The sequence below is a fragment of the Halichoerus grypus genome, chromosome 1, assembly GCF_964656455.1.
Source record: "Halichoerus grypus chromosome 1, mHalGry1.hap1.1, whole genome shotgun sequence".
Classification (NCBI taxonomy): domain Eukaryota; kingdom Metazoa; phylum Chordata; class Mammalia; order Carnivora; family Phocidae; genus Halichoerus; species Halichoerus grypus.
In genome coordinates this window covers 158899885-158917651 of record NC_135712.1, presented here as the reverse complement: position 1 = coordinate 158917651, position 17767 = coordinate 158899885, and the positions used below count along the sequence as shown (strand labels likewise).

Below are 17767 nucleotides of genomic sequence, written 5' to 3'. Positions count from 1 at the left end.
AAATAAGTATGGTTTACTGGTTGTAACTATAGAAGATAATCACAAATAGCAATAAAGGTGTCATGAAAGAACTAGAATGTGTACAGTGTGATGGAGACAGGGCTACTTCACAGCAAAATATTCTGTATGAAGGTACCACTTAAGCCAAGACTCTGTTGACAAGAGGGAGCTAGATTGGCTGAGAGGGGAGAACATCCTAAGTAGAGGAAGCAGAAAATGCAAAGACCCTAAGGCAGGAATGGGTTTGACATATCCAAGGCACAGGGAGAAAGGCAGAGTGGCTGAAGCATAGTGAACCAGAGACAGAGTCAGAAGATGACACCTGAAAGGGACCAGGACAGCCTTCTGGGCTTGCAGTTGAGCCTTTCTCTTTATTGGGGTTTCATTCATTCATTGCAGCCCAAGGGGCTGTAGGCCATGGTGACCAAGTTCAGCGCTGAGATCCTCCACCCACCCAAATGATATATACAGGCTTCCTATTCTGGTATAGAGGTGCCTTTAGAATTCCACGTAGTAGGCACTATGGGGTACCAAATTAGGAAGGAAACTCACCTTAAAACTGTGATGTGGGGTGCCTGGGTGGCTCAGTTAGTTGAGCATCCAACTCTTGATTTCGGCTGAGGTCATGATCTCAGGGTCATAGGATGGAGCCATGTGACCTGTGTTGCAATAGAAAATGTAGTATTTTTATTTAGTTGTGGGACATAAACTTCAAAAAAATAATCATCTTGGCCAACAGACACATGAAAAGATGCTCACCATCACTTATCATCAGGAAATACAGATCAAAACCACAATGAGATGTCACCTCACATCTGTCAGAATGGCTAAAATCAACAACAGAGGAAACAACAGGTGTTGGTGAGGATAGGGAGAAAAAGCAACCCTTGTGCACTGTGGGTGGGAATGGGAACCGGTATGGAGGTTCCTCAAAAAGTTAAAAAATAGAACTACCTTATGATCCAGCAATCTGGGTATTTGCCCAAAGAATATGAAAACGTTAATTCAAAGAGATACATGCACCCCTATGTTTATAGCAGCATTATTTACAATAGCCAAGATATGGAAGCTGTCCAAGTGTCCATCAATTGATGAATGGATAAAGAAGACATGGTATATATAGATGTGTATATATATATAATATATATTATTACATATGTATGTAATAATATATATTATATATAGTAAAATAATATATATTATACAATGGATTATTATTCAGCCATAAAATGTATGAAATCTTGCCATTTGCAGCAACATGGTTGGAACTAGAGAGTATAATGCTAAGAGAAATAAACCAGTCAGAGAAAGACAAATATATGATTTCACTCATATGTGGAATTAAAGAAACAAAACAAATGAACAAGGAAAAATAAAAGAGACAAACGAAGAAACAGACTCCTAACTACAGAGAACAAACTGATGGCTACCAGAGGGGAGGTGGGTGAGGGGATGGATAAAACAGGTTCTGAGTACCTGAAGATGTATGGAAGTGTTGTATATTGTACACCTGAAACTAATAAAACGCTGTATGTTGACTAACTGGAATTAAAATAGAAACTTAAAGTAAAAAAAAAAAATAACCATCTTTCCTAAAGATGACTTTATTTATTCATTCTTTTCATAAGATTGAGACATCTATCCTCACTGAGGTATGTCTACTTTTAAGATGGTTTCAAGGGGCTAGTGGAGATTACGAGGCATGGAAAGTATTCCACATGGGGCAACCCAGGGCCGCATCACGGAGACTGGGCGATCGGAGGATGTGCACACAAAACGGATAATAAGGTTGCAGATAGACATCCAACTTTGAGAAGGGATCAAGACTCCCGGTAGCCAGGAACGGCCTAGTTCGCATGCGCGGGGCGGTGCCGGGGGCGGGGCGGTGCCGGGGGCGGGGCGGCGCCGGGGGCGGAGGCGGCGCCGGGGGCGGAGGCGGCGCCGGGGGCGGGGCGGCGCGAGCGGCGGTTCCGCAGACTTGGCGGCAGGTACCTGGCTTGGGTGGTGTTCGCTCTTCCCGGTTCCCAGGCCCACTCCCGGCGCCAACGCCCGCCTCTCGGTCCCTGAACTGCCCCGGCCAGGCCGGGAGCGACACCGCCGCCCTGGCACAGCCACCGCCACCACCGCCGCCGCGGGCACAGACATCGCCGGGGCCGGTGAAGGTGGGCGCGGTCCCCAACCGCCTCTTGGGCAGTGTCCGCGGCGTGCCCATGTCTTCACCGCCAGGGCGCCGGGCCCGCCTGTCGTCCCCCGGCACCGGCCGCTCGTCCTCCGAGGCCCGCGAGGAGCTGCGGCGCCGCCTCCTGGGCCTCATCGAGAGCAACCGAGTGATGATCTTCAGCAAGAGTTACTGCCCGCACAGCGCGCGGGTAGGTGGGGCGGGGGCGCGGCCGGCCGGAGCGGGGGTCCCGGCCGGCTGGTGGCGGGGGCAATGGGAGCCTGGGGGAGGCGGGGTCTTCCGGAGTCCTGGGGACTTATCCCTCCCGTGACCCTGGGGCCCGAGTCCCGCCCGTTCAGCGAACCGGGAGGCGGCGCGAGTGCTCGGCGGCCGGGACTCGGGACCCGGGCCTGGGGGTGGTGGTGACACGGAATGAGGACTGGGCCCCGTGTTGTGGCCCCTTTGGCACCGCTGGAGAGGCGGCCACGCTGCCCACCTCCTAGGCTCAGCATACTTGTTCTGGGGCCTCCGCCTGCGGGGTTAACCGCTGGTCCTCCCGCTTCTGGCTGTTAGCCTGACGTTGGCTTCTTTATCAAGAGTTTGCTTGGTGAGATAAAGGGGATTTCCTAAAAGTTTTTGCCTGGTAAAAGGGTAGTATGAGGAGAGGCCACGATTTGGGAGTAGACTAGAGCTGGATTCAGATCCCACTTCCTAACCGCGTGACCTTGACCAGGTTACAGAACCCCACGGAGCCCTGGTTTCTACATCTTGTAAAATGAACATAATGAGGGGTGAGAGGATGGTACCAGGTGATGAGTAATTTCACCTGTCTTGCACACTACCTTAACTTTGGGGGGGGGGCTAGCTGGGAATACAGCATTATTTTTAGGGGCACATTTGTTCTTAGTGGAAAAAATAACCCACTTAGAAACGAACCTTTGGAAGATAAACCCATCTGTATGATAGGGACTTTCAATATTTTGAACTATACATTATCAAAAAGTTGAAATAACAATAAATGGAATATACAAAAACATAAACTCTTGGGTTAGGTTTGTCAAATTATAGGCTATGTTTTTCAGATTTATTTTCAAGTTTACATTGCCTTGTATATTGTTTCAGAAAACATATATATCATGCATATACATCTTAAAGAATAATAAAACACTAGTATTTTGGACACCTTGAATGTCTCTCCCTGATTAAACTGCTAACCTTAAAAAGTAAAACTGCCAGTTATCTCACCAGCAAAAATGAGTTTATTCAGGAAGAGCAGAGAATTACAATCCAGGACAAGCAAGCTACCATGAAACCATAGGCAAAACCATAGGCAAGTCTGCTGAACAGAGGAGAGGGATGCTCTTTTATAGGGGAAGGGTGGTAGGTAGTGTTGGGGAGGGCTTTATAAACAAAAAGTCCATTGGAGTAAACTGAGAGTTCCAAGCATAATGACTTTTCACTGGCTGTGTTGTAACAGTCTCTCATTGGCTGGTCTGTTCCTGGGGAGAAGAAAGCTGTTCTTTCTGCTGGGGTACTAAAGTAGTATCTGAGCAAGGTCCTTCTCTTCCTTGTTGGGTTTGCAATTGATGAGAGTGGTAGGGCATGAGAACTATCCCTACTAAATCTCCTAACTACATTTAGTGAGGTTTCCCTTTATTAATATTCACATTACATACTCCTCCCTCCCCCCAGGGTTAACCACTATCCAAAATTCCTTGCTTTTCTTTATAGTTTTGCCAAATACATGTATATCTTTAAATGATATTTTGTTCCTTTTGGCGTGTTTTGGTACTTTATCATACATACGTATTATTTTGCAGTTTTTTTCTCAACAGTTATGTTTTAGGGAATCATGCATGTTAGTATCTGTAGCTGTGGTTTGTTAATTTTCATATCTGTAATCCCTAGGATGAATCATACCATAGTTTATTGATTGTGCCATGTCTAGTATTTTGCTCTTGAAAACAACACAGCTGTGCCTTTTCTTGCACATATCTTCCAGTGCATGTGTGTAACACTTAGAGTAGATAGATATCTTGAAGCTGAATTACTGGACCATAGAGGATGCATGATTTCTACCTTGCCTAAGTGATGCCAAGATGTTTTTCCAAGCGATCATACCAATTTACTCTCCCACTGGCAGTATAGAACAGTTCCCCTTGCTCTACTTGCTTGCCAGTGATTGATACATTTAATTATTGCCATTCTGGCAGTTATGAAATGGTAGTTTACTGTGGCTTTAATTTTGCATTTCCCTGAGGAAGTTGAACATCTTCTCTTGTGTTTATGGGTCATTTGGGTTTCCTCTTCTATGAAATGTTTACAGCTTTTGCTTATTTCTCTGTTATGTTTTTATTTTTGTACTGATTTTTAGGTGTTCTTTGTATATTTTGGATACTAATCCTTTGGATATATATGTTGGAAATGTCCCAGATTTGGCTTTTCTTTTCACTCTGATTATGGGATCTTTTAGCTAACTGAAATTTGCCAAGTTTAATGTAGTTGAATCTGTCACTTTTTTTTCCCTTTGATAGTTTGTGCTTTTTATGTCACATTTAAGAAACCTGTTTCTACTCTGAGGTGATAAAGATACTCTCCTGTTTTAGGTCTTGTGAGTTTTAGAGTGTGTTTTTCACACTCACCTTCTTTATTCCACCTGTACTTGATGCTGAGTGGGGATCCAGTTTGTTTTTTTCTTTATGACTTATCAGTTATCCCTGCTTCATTTATTGGAGAATCCATCTTCTGTGCTATTTTGAATGCTCACTCATCATCCATCTGGTTCTTATATATGCATTGGTCTGTTTCTAAGCACTGCCTTCTATCGTTTTGTTTTGTTTTTAAGTTGTCCTTTGGAGCTTATAAAAGGGCCAAGAGATCAGAACTGTGCCTGTCTACTGCTATATCACTGGGGTCTAGAACAGTGTCAGGCATTTAATGTGTGTTAAACTAATAAATGGTCTTAGGTCATTCTAGTTAAAACTTTGCTGATGCAGAAAATCTTAGGACAGTTGATCCTCCTCCACCCTGTGTTTGTCAACACTACCAATAATGTGGCCACCAGTTTCAGTCCCATTACATAATTGGACAGCTCCGATTATAAGAATTTTTTTTTTAAAAATTGAGGCAAAATTTGTCTCCCTGAAACATATACTCAGTTTTGGAGTTGAATGTTACTCCAGTGCATAGAATTAAGAACCTGCTTCTACTTGGATGGCAGATTTCTTTGTATTTTCCCTGAGTGTTTTTCTTGTCTGGCTAAGCAGCCCACTTTCTTTATGTACTCATATCATTTATCTATACACATGACACTTCACTCATTTGATTGTGTGATAGCTTGACTATGAACCTTTGAAATGTATCACCCCAAATTGGACACCATATTCCACATCTGTCCTTACCTGCACAGAGTCCAATAGAGAGGTTTGTTCCTTGATTGGGCCACTAATACCATTCAGCAAGCGTTATGGGGGCCCAATGTTTGGAACACGAAAATGAATAAACTGGTCTTTCTTCCCAAGAACTCCATGAAAATAGTCCAGTGAGCAGTAATCAAATAGCTGTCCTGTCCTGCAGGAAGTACCTGTAAAAAAAAAAAAAAAAAAAAAAAGGGCTGTGGGAATGAGAGACAAAGACAGTTGCTTCTGTGGGGGATCAGAAAATTTTCAGGGAAACTAAGCTGTTCCTTGAGGGATATGTTGGATATCTGTAGGTAAGAAAGAGCATCTAGCTAGGGCATTAGTATAAGCAAAACTAGGAGATGATGAAATGAAAATAGTGTGGCTGGATGGAGGAGATATGATAGAAATCAGGAGAGTAAATTGGAAAATGGCTGGAAATTTACTTTCAAAGTGATATTGGTGAGACCTTAAAATGCTGCTAAGTGTGGACTTGATGATGTAGGCAGAGCCATCTCAGATTTTTGAGAAGAGGAGTGAAAGGTCTGTGATTTGAAATCTGTCAGTGGTGTGAAGATTAGACTAAGTGTGGAAGCTGCTAGACAGTCTGGAGGCTATTGTTCAAATCAGATACAAGATAATGGCCCAAACTACAGTGGAGAAAATGCCCTGATATTTTAAATCCCTTGCCCACATTAACTTTAAGCCATGTTTCCCCAGCCCTGAATTCATATGTTTGTATGTTAAAATTTTACACAGCTTTTGGGGGGGGGTAGTAAAATATATATAACACAAACTTGACTATTTTAACCATTGTTGTGAACCATGCCTGCCATCTGTCTTTCATCTTCCCCAACTGAGTTCCTCATTCCCCCTCCCATCAAGCCTTGGAAACCACCATTCTGCTTTCTGTCTCTATGAATTTCACTAAGCTCGTTACCTCATATAAGTGGAATCATTTGTGACTCGCTTATTTCACTGAGCACAGTGTCCTCAGAGCTCATCCGTGTTGTTACCTGTGTCAGAATTTCTCTCCTGATTAATATTCCATTGTGTGTATGTATTTACCACATGATGTTTGTCAGTTCATCCATTGGGTCTCCTCCACCTTTTGGCCATAGTGAATGTTGCTGCTGTGAACATGGGGTGTACAAATATGTGTTTGAGTCCCTCCTTTGAATTATTTTGGGTATATACCCAGAGGTGGGAATTGCTGGATCACATATAAGGTAGTTCTATTTTTTATTTTTTGAGGAACCACCATACTGTTTTCTATAGAGGTCATGCCATTTAATTTTTCCACCAACAGTGCACAAATTTTCCAATTTCTCCAAATCCTCCCTTTCAGGGAAAATAACACTTGTTATTTTCTGTTTTTTTGTTTTGTTTTTGTTTTGATAGTAGTTATCCTAATGAGCATGAAGTGGTATCTCATTATGGTTTTGATTTGCATTTCCCTGATGGCTAGTGATGTTGACTATCTTTTCATGTCCTCATTGGCCATTTGTTAATATCTGTATGCATTTTTGCAAAATTTGTTTTTGGGGTTTTGATAGAGATTGCACTAAATCTGTAGATCACTTTGGGTAGTATTACCAATATGAAGTCTTCTAGTCCATGAACATGGGGTTTCTTTCCATTTATTGGTGTCTTTAATTCTTTCAGTAATATGTAGTTTTCAGTGTACAAGTCTTTGCCTCCTTCCTAAGTTTATTCCTAAGTATGCTTCTTTATGCTATTGTAAATGGAATTTTTTCTTAATTTCTCTTAGATTGTTCATTGTTAATATATAGAAAAGCAACTGATTTTTTTGTGTTGATTTTGTATCCTACAACTTTGCTGAATTTATTAACAGTTTTTTTTTGTACAATCGTTAGAGTTTTATACATATCAGATGTAGTCAGTGAACAGAGAAAGTTTTACTTCTTTTCCAATTTTGATGTCTTTTATTTCTTTTTCTTGTCCTTTTTCTCTGACTCGGATTTTCAGTACTATGTTGAATAGAAATGGTGAAAGTGGACATCATTGTTTTGTTCCTGGTCTTAGAGGAAATGCTTTCAGTCTTTCACCATCAAGTATGATATTATCTGTGGTCTTTTCATATATGGTGTTTAGTATGTTGGGGTAGTTTTCTTTTATTCTTAGTTTTTTGAGTGTTTTTGTCATGAAAAAAATGTTGAATTTTCTTAAATGCTTTATCTGCATTCCTTGAGATGATCGTGTAGTTTTTTCCCTTCATTCTGTTAATGTGGTGTATTACGTTGATCTGTGTTTATATGTTGAATCATCCTTACATTCTAGGAATAAATCCCACTTGGTCATGTTGTATAATCTTCAAAATATACTGTTGAATTTGTATTGCTAGTATTTTGTTGAGGATTTTTGTGTCACTATTCATCAGGGTCTGTGGTTGGTCTGTGGCTTTCTTGTAGTATCTGTCTGGCTTTGGTATAAGGATAATGGTGGCCTTACCAGGTGAGTTTAGAAGTGTACCCTTTCCGATTTTTTGGAAGAGTTTGAGGAGGATTGGTGTTTATTCTTCTTTATATGTTTGGTAGAATTCACCAGTGAAGCCATCTAGTTCTGGGCTTTTCTTTGTTGGGAGGCTTTTGATTACAGATTCAGTGTCCTTACTAATTACAGGTCTATTCACATTTACTATTCATTTATTCGTGATTCAGTCTTAGTAGGTTGTGTGTTTCTAGGGATTTATAAATTTCGTCTAAATGATCTAATTTGTTAACATACAGTTGTTCATAGTACTCTCATAATCCTTTTACTTTCTGTAAAAACAGTAGTAATGGTCCCCCTTTCAATTCTGATGTTAGTTATTTGAGTCTTCTCTGTTTTTTTCTTAGTATAGCTAAAGTTATGTCAATTTTGTAGATCTTCTCAAAGAAGTAACTCTTAGTTTTGCTGATTTTCTCTATTGTTTTCTATTCTCTATTTTGTTTATCTCTGCTCTAATGTTTATGTTATTTCCTCCCCTTTGCTAGCTTTGAGTTTAGTTATGTGCTCTTTCTAGTTCCTTAAGGTGTGAAGTTAGGTTATTGATTTAAGATCTTTCTTCTTTTTTAACATAAGCATTTATAGCTATATATTTTCCTTTAATTGCTACTTTCACTGCATTTCACGAATTTTGTTATGTCTTCTTTAGTATGTTTTATTTTCCTTTGTCAAGATATTCTCTAATTTCCCTTGTGACTTCTTCATTGACCAATTGTTTAAGAGTGTGTTGTTTAATTTCCACATATTTGTGGATTTCCTAGTTTTCTTTCTGCTATTGATTCTTAGTTTCATTCTACTATGATCAAAAAAGATACTTTGTATGATTTCATTTTTAAAATTAAGGCTTGTTTTGTGGCTTAGTATATAGTCTGTTGTGGAGAATGTTCCATGTGTACTTGAGATGTGTATTCTGTTTACCTTGGATAGAGTGCTTTATAATATGTCTATGAAATCCATTTGGTCTGCAGTATTCTTCCAGTCCTCTGGTTCCTTATTGATCTTTTGTCTGATTGTTCTATCCAGTTTTGAAAGTGAAATATTGAAGTCTCTTATTATAATTGTAATTCTGTCCATTTCTATCTTCAATTTGTTTAGTGTTTGTACCCTATATTTGAAGCTTTGATGTTGGTGGATATATTTTTATGATTGTATATTGTATAATTCTTTTATCATTACATAATATCCTTTTTAGTCTCTTATAACAGTTTTGATATAAAGTTTGCCCTTTATCAGTAGAGCCATGCCTTCTCTCTTTTCTTTACTGTATACATGGAATATCTTTTTCCATCCTCTTTCTTTTTTTTTTTTTTGAAGATTTTATTTATTTATTTGACAGAGAGATAGAGAGAGAGCACAAGTGGGCAGAGTGGCAGGCAGACGGAGAGGGAGAAGCAGGCTCTCCAATGAGCAGGGAGCCCGATGCAGGGTTTGATCCCAGGACCCTGGGATCATGACCTGAGCTGAAGGCAGACGCTTAACGACTGAGCCACCCAGGCGCCCCTCCATCCTCTCACTTTCAACTGATGTGTGTCCTTAGGTCTAAAATGAGTGTCTTCTAGACAGCATGATCCTGTCCTTTTATCCATTCTGCCAGTCTATGTCTTTTGATTGGAGAGTTTAATCCATTTATATTTAAAGTAATTATTGTTAGGGAAGGACTTTTTTTTAAAGATTTTATTCATTTATTTTTGTGTGTGGGGGGCAGAGGAAGAAGCAGACTCCCCGCTGAGCAGGGAGCCCCATGTGGGACTTAATCCCGGGGCTCTGGGATCATGACCTCAGCCAAAGGCAGACCCTCAATTGACTAAGCCACCCAAGCACCCAAGGGAAATACTTTTGCCATTTTATTTGTTTTGTGGGTATCATAGTTTTTTTTGTCCATCATTTTCTTTCTTACAGTCTTCTTTTGTGTTTATTTTTTTAGTGATCCTTCCCTTGTCCTTTTGTGTATATTTACTAGATATTTTTGTGTTTACCATGGGGATTACATATAGCATCCTAAAGGTATTATTTGTTTCAAACTGATAACAATTTAACTTCCATCCCACACAAAAACTCTGCTCCTTTATATTCTGCCTCTTTTTACATTATCAGTCTCACAGATTATGTCTTTCTTTGTTGTGTACCCATTATCATAGATTGGTAGTTATTTTTATGCTATTGTTTTTTAAAATCTTATAGAAGAGTAAGAAAATGTGATTATGAACTAAAATTATAATAATACTTCTTTATATGTTTATCCATATATTTACTTTTACTGAAGAACTTTGCATTTTCATATGGCTTGGAATTCCTGAATAGCATTTTTTCATTTCAACTTGAAGAACTCCCAATAGCATTTCTTGTAGGGCAGGTCTAGTATTAATACTCCCTCAACTTTTGTTTGTCTGGGAAAGTCTTAATTTCTCCCTCATATCTGAAGGATTGTTTTTTGTTTGTTTTGGGTTTTTTTGTTTTGTTTTTTCTTTTTGCCAGATATAGAATTCTTGGTTGATAGTTTTTTTTCTTTTATTTTTTTAAAAGATTTTATTTATTTGAGCGAGAGAGAGCATGCACAAGCAGGGGGTGTGGCAGAGGGAGAGGGAGAAGCAGATGTGGGGCTCAATCCCAGGACTCTGGGATCATGGCCTGAGCTGAAGGCAGATGCTTAACTGACTGAGCCACCCAAGTGTCCCGATAGTGTTTTTCTTTTAACACTTTAAATATTTCATCCTTTTGTCTCTGGACTGCAAGGTTTTGACTGAAAAATCCATGGATAATCTTAGGAGGATTCCTTGTACTTGATAAGTTCCTTTTTTTCTTGCTGCTTTTAATATTATCTCCTTGTTTTTGTTTTTCAGCAGTTTGATTACAGTGTGTCTTGGTATGTGTCTCTTTGGGCTTTTCCTTCTTGGAGGTTTTTGAGCTTCTTGTGTTTGTATATCCACATCTTTCCTCAAATTTGGGGAGTTTTTGGTCATGATTTCTTCAAATAAGCTTTATGATCCTTTCTTCTTGAACTCCCATAATGTATATATTGTTTTACTTTATGATGTCCCTCAAATCTGCTATTCTGTGTTCATTTTTCTTCATTCTTTTTTATTTTTGTGCCTCAGACTCAATAATTTCAAATTCCCTATCTTCAAATTCACTGATTCTTTTTTCTGCCTGTTGGAGTGTTCCGTTCAACCACTCTAGTGAATTTTTCAATTCAGTTATTGTATTTTTCAGTTTTAGAGTTCCTATGTGGTTCTTTCTGTCTTTTTGTTAATAATCTTATTTTGTTTCCATATCATTTTCCTGATTTCTGTTAGCTCTTTGTATTTTCCTCTTTGAGTGTATTTAAAATAGTTGTTTTAAAGTCTTTGTCTAGTAAATCTGAAGGCTGTATTTGTTCAGGATGTTTTTGGAGATTTATTTTTTCCTTTGAATGGGCCATGTTCTTTTGTTTCTTTGTATGCATGTGATCTTTTGTTGAAAATTCAGCATATAAAACAGCTGCCTCTCATAGTCTTTGCAGACTGGCTTCATGCTTGGGAAGAACTTCACTAATTGGTGTAGCATGAAGGCTTAAGGTCTTCTTAGGCCTTTTCTGGGCATTTGTCTTCCCTGGGCTTGTATGTGCTTTTCACACATGGGCTCAGTTTTCCTGTATACAAGGCTGTTTTAAAGTGTGTTAAATTCCTTAAGAATCTCCCCCCTCCTTCTTCTTGGGACCTTAGCTGTTCTGTTGTATTCTTCTGCCTGTAATTTCTTGCCCCCAGGTGTCTACCATGTCCTGGGACATGAAGTCCATTTTCAGTTTTCACGAGCCATGACCACTGCTTCTCAGGCTTCCTTTAGCCTAAGATCCCAGCCACTTTTGACTATCTGTATAGTCTGTATTAGACATCATAGAGAAATCCCTTAGGCGGCCCTGACTTTAGAACATTGCAAATTTGATCTCTCTGCTCTCTCCATTTTGTGGAAGGGAACTGGGGTCCACACTGCTGCTCACCTCTTACTGTGCTTTGGAGCATCAAGGAGTGGGTGAGGTAAGGGCCATTAAGAATGCCACAGAATTTTCTACCATTTTATTTTATTTTATTTTTAAATTTTTTAAAGATTTTATTTATTTATTTATTTGACAGAGAGAGACAGCGAGAGAGGGAACACAAGCAGGGGGAGTGGGAGAGGGAGAAGCAGGCTTCCCGCAGAGCAGGGAGCCCGATGTGGGGCTCAATCCCAGGACCTTGGGACCATGACCTGAGCCGAAGGCAGACGCTTAACGACTGAGCCACCCAGGTGCCCCTCTACCATTTTAAATGTGGCATTTTCTTCATTGGGCATACGCTTCATTGTTGTAGATCTTTGACCAGTTTCCAGAGCTCCTATTAAGTTATCTTACTTGGAGATTATTGAGCTTCTTGGATATGTAGATTACTACTTTTCAAATTTGGGATGTTTTGGACATTTCTTCAAAAAAGTTTGTACTCCTTTATTCTCTTTCCTTTATCTCCTATTCACACTGTGTATGTTGGTGTGCTTAGTAGTGTCTCATGTTTCTCTGAGACATCCATTTTTCCTCAATCTTCTTTTTCTGTGGTGTCAGGTTGCACAATCTCCATTGATCTGTCCTCAAGTATGCTAATTCTTTCTTCTGCCAGTTTAAATCCATTGTTGAAGCACTCTAGTGAACTCTTTATTTTATTGTGCTTTCCAACTCTATACTTTCCATTTAATTTTTAAAAATAATTTCTGTTACCTTTCTTCATCTCCTTAAGCATAATTTTATTTAATTCTTTGAACATATTTGTAATGGCTACTTTGTGTATTCAGTATGACATCTGGGCCTTCTCAGAGGTTATTTCTCTTGACTGCTTTTCTTCCTGTTTATGGATCCACTTTCCAGTTTCTTTGAATGCCTAGTAGTGTTTTTGGTTGGAACCTGGACATTTCAGGTGGGATATTATAGCAACTCCAGGTACTGACTCGTCCCTCTTTGTGGCTTGTTTTGTTGGCTTCTTTATTTCTCTGTAGTAAGTTGGCAGGATTAATTAAAGGAAGTTTATTTCCACCAAAAGATGGAGCCTCTGATGTCACTTCTCAGAGTGTGCCCTCTTGGGTGTGTGCACAGTCACCCTGGAATGACAAAGATTTTAGCAGGGCTCTAGTTGACTGTCTGTATAGTGTTTTTCTTTTTCTTTTCTTTTTTTAAATTAAGTTTTCATTTGAACTCCAGTTAACATACAGTGTTTCTTAGTTTCAGGTGTACAGTGTAGTGATTCAGCAATTCCATACAACATCCGGTGCTCATCCCAACAAGTGCCCTCCTTAATCCCTATCACCTGTTTTGTGTTATGTTTTCTGTCTCCATTGGTATCATACCCAGATGTTAAGCCCTCCTAATTGCAGGCTAGTTGCTCTGTTGTTTTTGACCATGTCCTGGGATATAAATTGTTCCACACTCTTGTCCAGTTAAATCTGGGCTCCGTTCAGGGTAGTTTTTGAGGCATGTTTGTGGCTTATTCTGACCCTAGAGGGACTGTTCTTAATGATCTCTATCCCAGTGTTCTCTGGTAAATTTGCTGGCTTGCAGCTTAGCCTGTTACTCTAATGAAGCCAGCAGCCTTCTCTTTGTTGCTTACCACCAAAATCTCCATTGCCTTTAGATTTGCCCTTCCACACGGTCTATTTCAAATAAAGTCATTTCTTTTGGATAGAGCTTTGGAGCTCTGTGATCTCATGGTTTACCTCTTCCCCTGAGCAAAATCTCTGAGACCTTGCTTCAGAGCTAGGGGTAGGACAGTGACCTGATTCTCTCAGAGTGACAGCCCTACTTTATGAGCAGGGCTCTGGGTGGAGACTGTAACCTCTGGTCTTCTTGGCTTACCTCTCCAGCCTGAAACCTTGCTCTACAATAGTTTCAGCATGGGGTAGAGCCTTTGCTGTCTGAGTGGGGGCTGTGTGGAGGAAGGGAGGAAAGGAGTCCCTGTGTTGTTAGCCACGCTTGCCAGGAAGTTAGCCTTTGCCACTCAGAGCTATGAGAAGACTAGGAAATGCTGGTGGCCTGCCCCTTCTGGTGACAGCCATTTCAGTCTTATCCACACTCACGGGAAGTGGAGCTTCTAGGGCAGGGGAGGGAAGAACAGGAACTGACTCTGCCTGTTCTTATTGACATCTACCAGATCTTCTTGACTAAATGTTTCATTTAGCGTGTGCCCTTTGGACAATCCCCAGAGACTTTAAATGTTTGTTTTTTTGTTTGTTTTTTGGGTTTTGTTTTGTTTTGTTTTAATAATTTTCACCAGTTGTGGGTGTTTCACCAGGGAGCAGGTCTGCCAAGCTCCCAGTGTCTCCATCTTGGAAGCGAAACATCTGGACTTTATCTTGAGGGCTGAGGGCACTGAAAGTTGTTAAGTAATGGTGAAAAGTGGGCTTTAAAATACTACTTTGGCTGCAATTTAGAGAACTGAACATTTTCTTTGGACACCTTTGTGTCCATATTTCATAACTCTGTTGAATCCTTATGAGAGTAAAACTCCAGTAAATTTTTGTTCCAGGTTAAAGAACTGTTTTCTTCTTTGGGAGTTGAATGTAATATCTTGGAACTTGATCGAGTTGGTAAGTAGAATGGGTAGTGTATACTTTTGTTTGTAATAAATGTCAACAAGATTGACTACTTCCCATTTGCTTTGTTCAATTCAATTTTCTCTTGTCTCTTTGGGTTAGGTGAGCTGTTTTTGTCTACTTTCAACCATGCAGAAAATAGAACTCTATACGGCAAATAATTTGGTGTAGATTTTTTTTATTTATTTATATACTTTTCATATTTGAGGGAAGGGAGCAGGAAGAAGATGTATATACTGCTAAGGATGGAGTATTTCAGGCATTTAATATGTATCTGTCAACTTTCTGGCAAAATAGGTTAAGCTGTAATAAATGGAAAGAAACTACCCTTATTTCCTGACTGTATTACACATGAGGGGAACACATAATTTTTCAGCTTTATATTTTTAATTCTTGTCATGCATGCATCCATCCATCTAATATTAACCAAGAGTTTTACCCACACTTGTGATCTGCAAAGGTGGGAAACAGGGTGGTAAACAGAAAAGAGTTTGATCTCTGCCTTCACCAGACTTCACCAACTCCTTTTAGCTGTGTCTCCCTAACAAATGAAATGTTCTTGAATCTTTGAGACTTTTCTACAGTGTATACCACATAGGGCAGTCATAAGTAGTTGTGGCCCTGTTTTATTTTTAGGGGTGGAGGAGACATTTTGGACCATGGATCATAAAGATTTTTCAAATGTAATTGTAAGAAGCATTTTCTGAGTTATGACAGTGGAAGCAGGTTTTATCCTGATATTTGCTCTTTTAAGAGGATTTTTATTTATTTGTCCCAGCAAGGCCATTGAATGATAGATCAAAATCTAATTTAGAAGGGTTCGTTTTAAATGAATTTGTAGATTTGTCTTTATTCTTTAAGGTTTCCTTTGAAAACAGGTGTTTCCCCTTCCTGAGTCATCATTTCATGAAGTTATATAATATGTAAATATGTAAGTACTGACGTTTTATGGGTGCGTGCATGTGAGCGTCTGGTGTTGTAACACTTCTGTTCAACTCCCAAAAATTTGGAACCCTTTCAATGTTCTTATATATTTAAGTTTTTATTCTTCAGATGATGGGGCCAATGTCCAAGAAGTGTTGTCAGAGATCACTAATCAGAAAACCGTGCCCAATATTTTTGTGAATAAAGTGCATATGGGTGGATGCGATCAAACTTTCCAGGTAATAATGGTATTATATGTTTTTAATGCTATTCAAAGTTTGGTTTTAAATCTATCTAAAAGGGGAGAAAATGGCTTTTATTTATTTATTTTTATTTTTTTTTTTAAAAGGGGAGAAAATGGCTTTTAAAAAGGAGTCTATTCATGGGGCGCCTGGGGGACTCAGTCGGTTAAGCGTCTGCCTGGGGCTCAGGTCATGATCCCAGGGTCTTGGGACTGAGCCCTGCATCTGGCTCCCTGCTCAGCGGGGAGCCTGCTTCTCCCTCTCCCTCTCCCTGCTGCTCCCCCTGCTGGTGCGCTCACTTGCTGTCTCTCTGTCTAAATAAAATCTTAAAAAAAAAGGAGTCTATTCACTTGTCTTTTGGAAGTTGTAAAGTGGAAAAGCATAGAGGATGGTTATCAGATAATCTTGAAAGTGGTGATAGATAAAATTGATATTCTTAAGTTAGGTCCTTGTTTTATAACTACTTCCTTTTATTAAAATTGTGTTCCCTTGTATTTGTTTATGTATGTATGTAAATGGTAGTAATCAGTGATTAAATACTTATATTTGAGACTTTAACTTAAAATTACATTTTCTTGGGAAACTAGATTGTCCGGATTTATGTTAATCTATGATCAGCATCGTTATCTATTAACAGCCTGCATTAGTCCCAGAAGCTCCACCTCAGCTCATGTGGTGGTATGTAGCATAATGAGAGGCCCCGAAACACCTCGGGAAGTGCTGGTCTCACCATTCCTAACCTGGAAAAGATGTCAGAGGATGAATCTGGAGATGCAGAGTTATCAGTTCCATTTCATACTGCATGGCACATACTTAGGAGATGTATTTTCCTTAGGGCACCTAATAGTAAGGAGGCCAAAGGAATCCTTTTTAGAATGTGCCAAAAGCCTCCATGGGCACTCATCCATCTGGGGCCATGTGCCATGTCCTGAGTCCTACAGTGATAGAGCGCTTCCACTGTGCTTCCCAGGATGAGCTGGTGCCACATGGTGTTTCTAAAGCCAGCTTCATGGGATGGAGCACCCACCTTCACATAAAACTATTGCTACATCATGCAATGATTGTCTCAACTTGCCTAAGCTACTTCTGATCAGAAGGGAGGGCTGAGTGAGCAGGAAACTATCATGCAGAGCTAGCCTTATGACCATTGCTGAAAGAAAAAGCAAAATTTTGTGTTGTATAGGAAGTTTACCAGGATGCTGCAAAATATAGGTCAATTTATGAGAAACCATGTAAAAATTTGATGTGCATGTCCTGCTGATGATGCTTAAGAATTGTTTTCAAAATAAAGCCTAGCACCGGTGAACAAAAGATAGAGGATCTTGAAAAATGGTATATGGCTATTTTACTTAGTTATAATACTTTGATGATTAGACCAAGGAAAATGACCTCACCTGACATAAAGCTGTGACCTATGGGTCATTTGACACACGTGTAGCCATCAGGTGATAATGAACAAAAATGTACGTACTTAGCATAAGTTCTATCTAGTGGGACCCTATTTGAATACCATCTAGATAAATTTAAAATTTGAACTTAGATGAATTAGGGACTGTTAATAAGAGTTTTAGAAAAGCAGTCCATGCTGATTCAACATAGGGTACAAAGGAACAGATTTAAGTCAGGTCATGCCTCCTCTCTCTTTTGATCCGTAGGCTCATCAGAGTGGCTTATTACAGAAGCTCCTTCAGGAAGATGCAGCATACGATTATGACCTCATTGTCATTGGGGGAGGTTCTGGTGGCCTTGCATGTGCACAGGTATGAAAATAATGAAACCCAGAGAAAATTTTCCTGGGTTGCCGTAAGCACTTCTTCAGCTACTTTAAAAAAGCCAATTTTGATGTTACAGTCCAGGGCTTTTATTGAATTAATAAAGAGAAGGGACTGTGTTCTTCCACAGTCTTTTCCTTTCAGGGAGAGAAAAATTGGGGGGTTGTCAGGAAAATG

At 39.7% G+C, this 17767-nt stretch overlaps 1 protein-coding gene across 2 annotated transcripts in view; it reads left to right on the top strand.

The window, feature by feature from the left end:
- The first annotated feature begins 2074 nt into the window (after positions 1–2074).
- TXNRD3 (thioredoxin reductase 3) overlaps positions 2075–17767 on the top strand; it is a 61039-nt gene continuing 45346 nt past the window's right edge. For both annotated transcript variants that reach the window (XM_036078528.2, XM_036078530.2), the window contains exons 1-4: positions 2075–2369; positions 14586–14646; positions 15706–15815; positions 17474–17578. In XM_036078528.2, the coding sequence (XP_035934421.1) occupies positions 2211–2369; positions 14586–14646; positions 15706–15815; positions 17474–17578 (435 nt within the window). In that variant the 5' untranslated portion in view covers positions 2075–2210. The remainder of the gene's footprint in view (positions 2370–14585; positions 14647–15705; positions 15816–17473; positions 17579–17767) is intronic.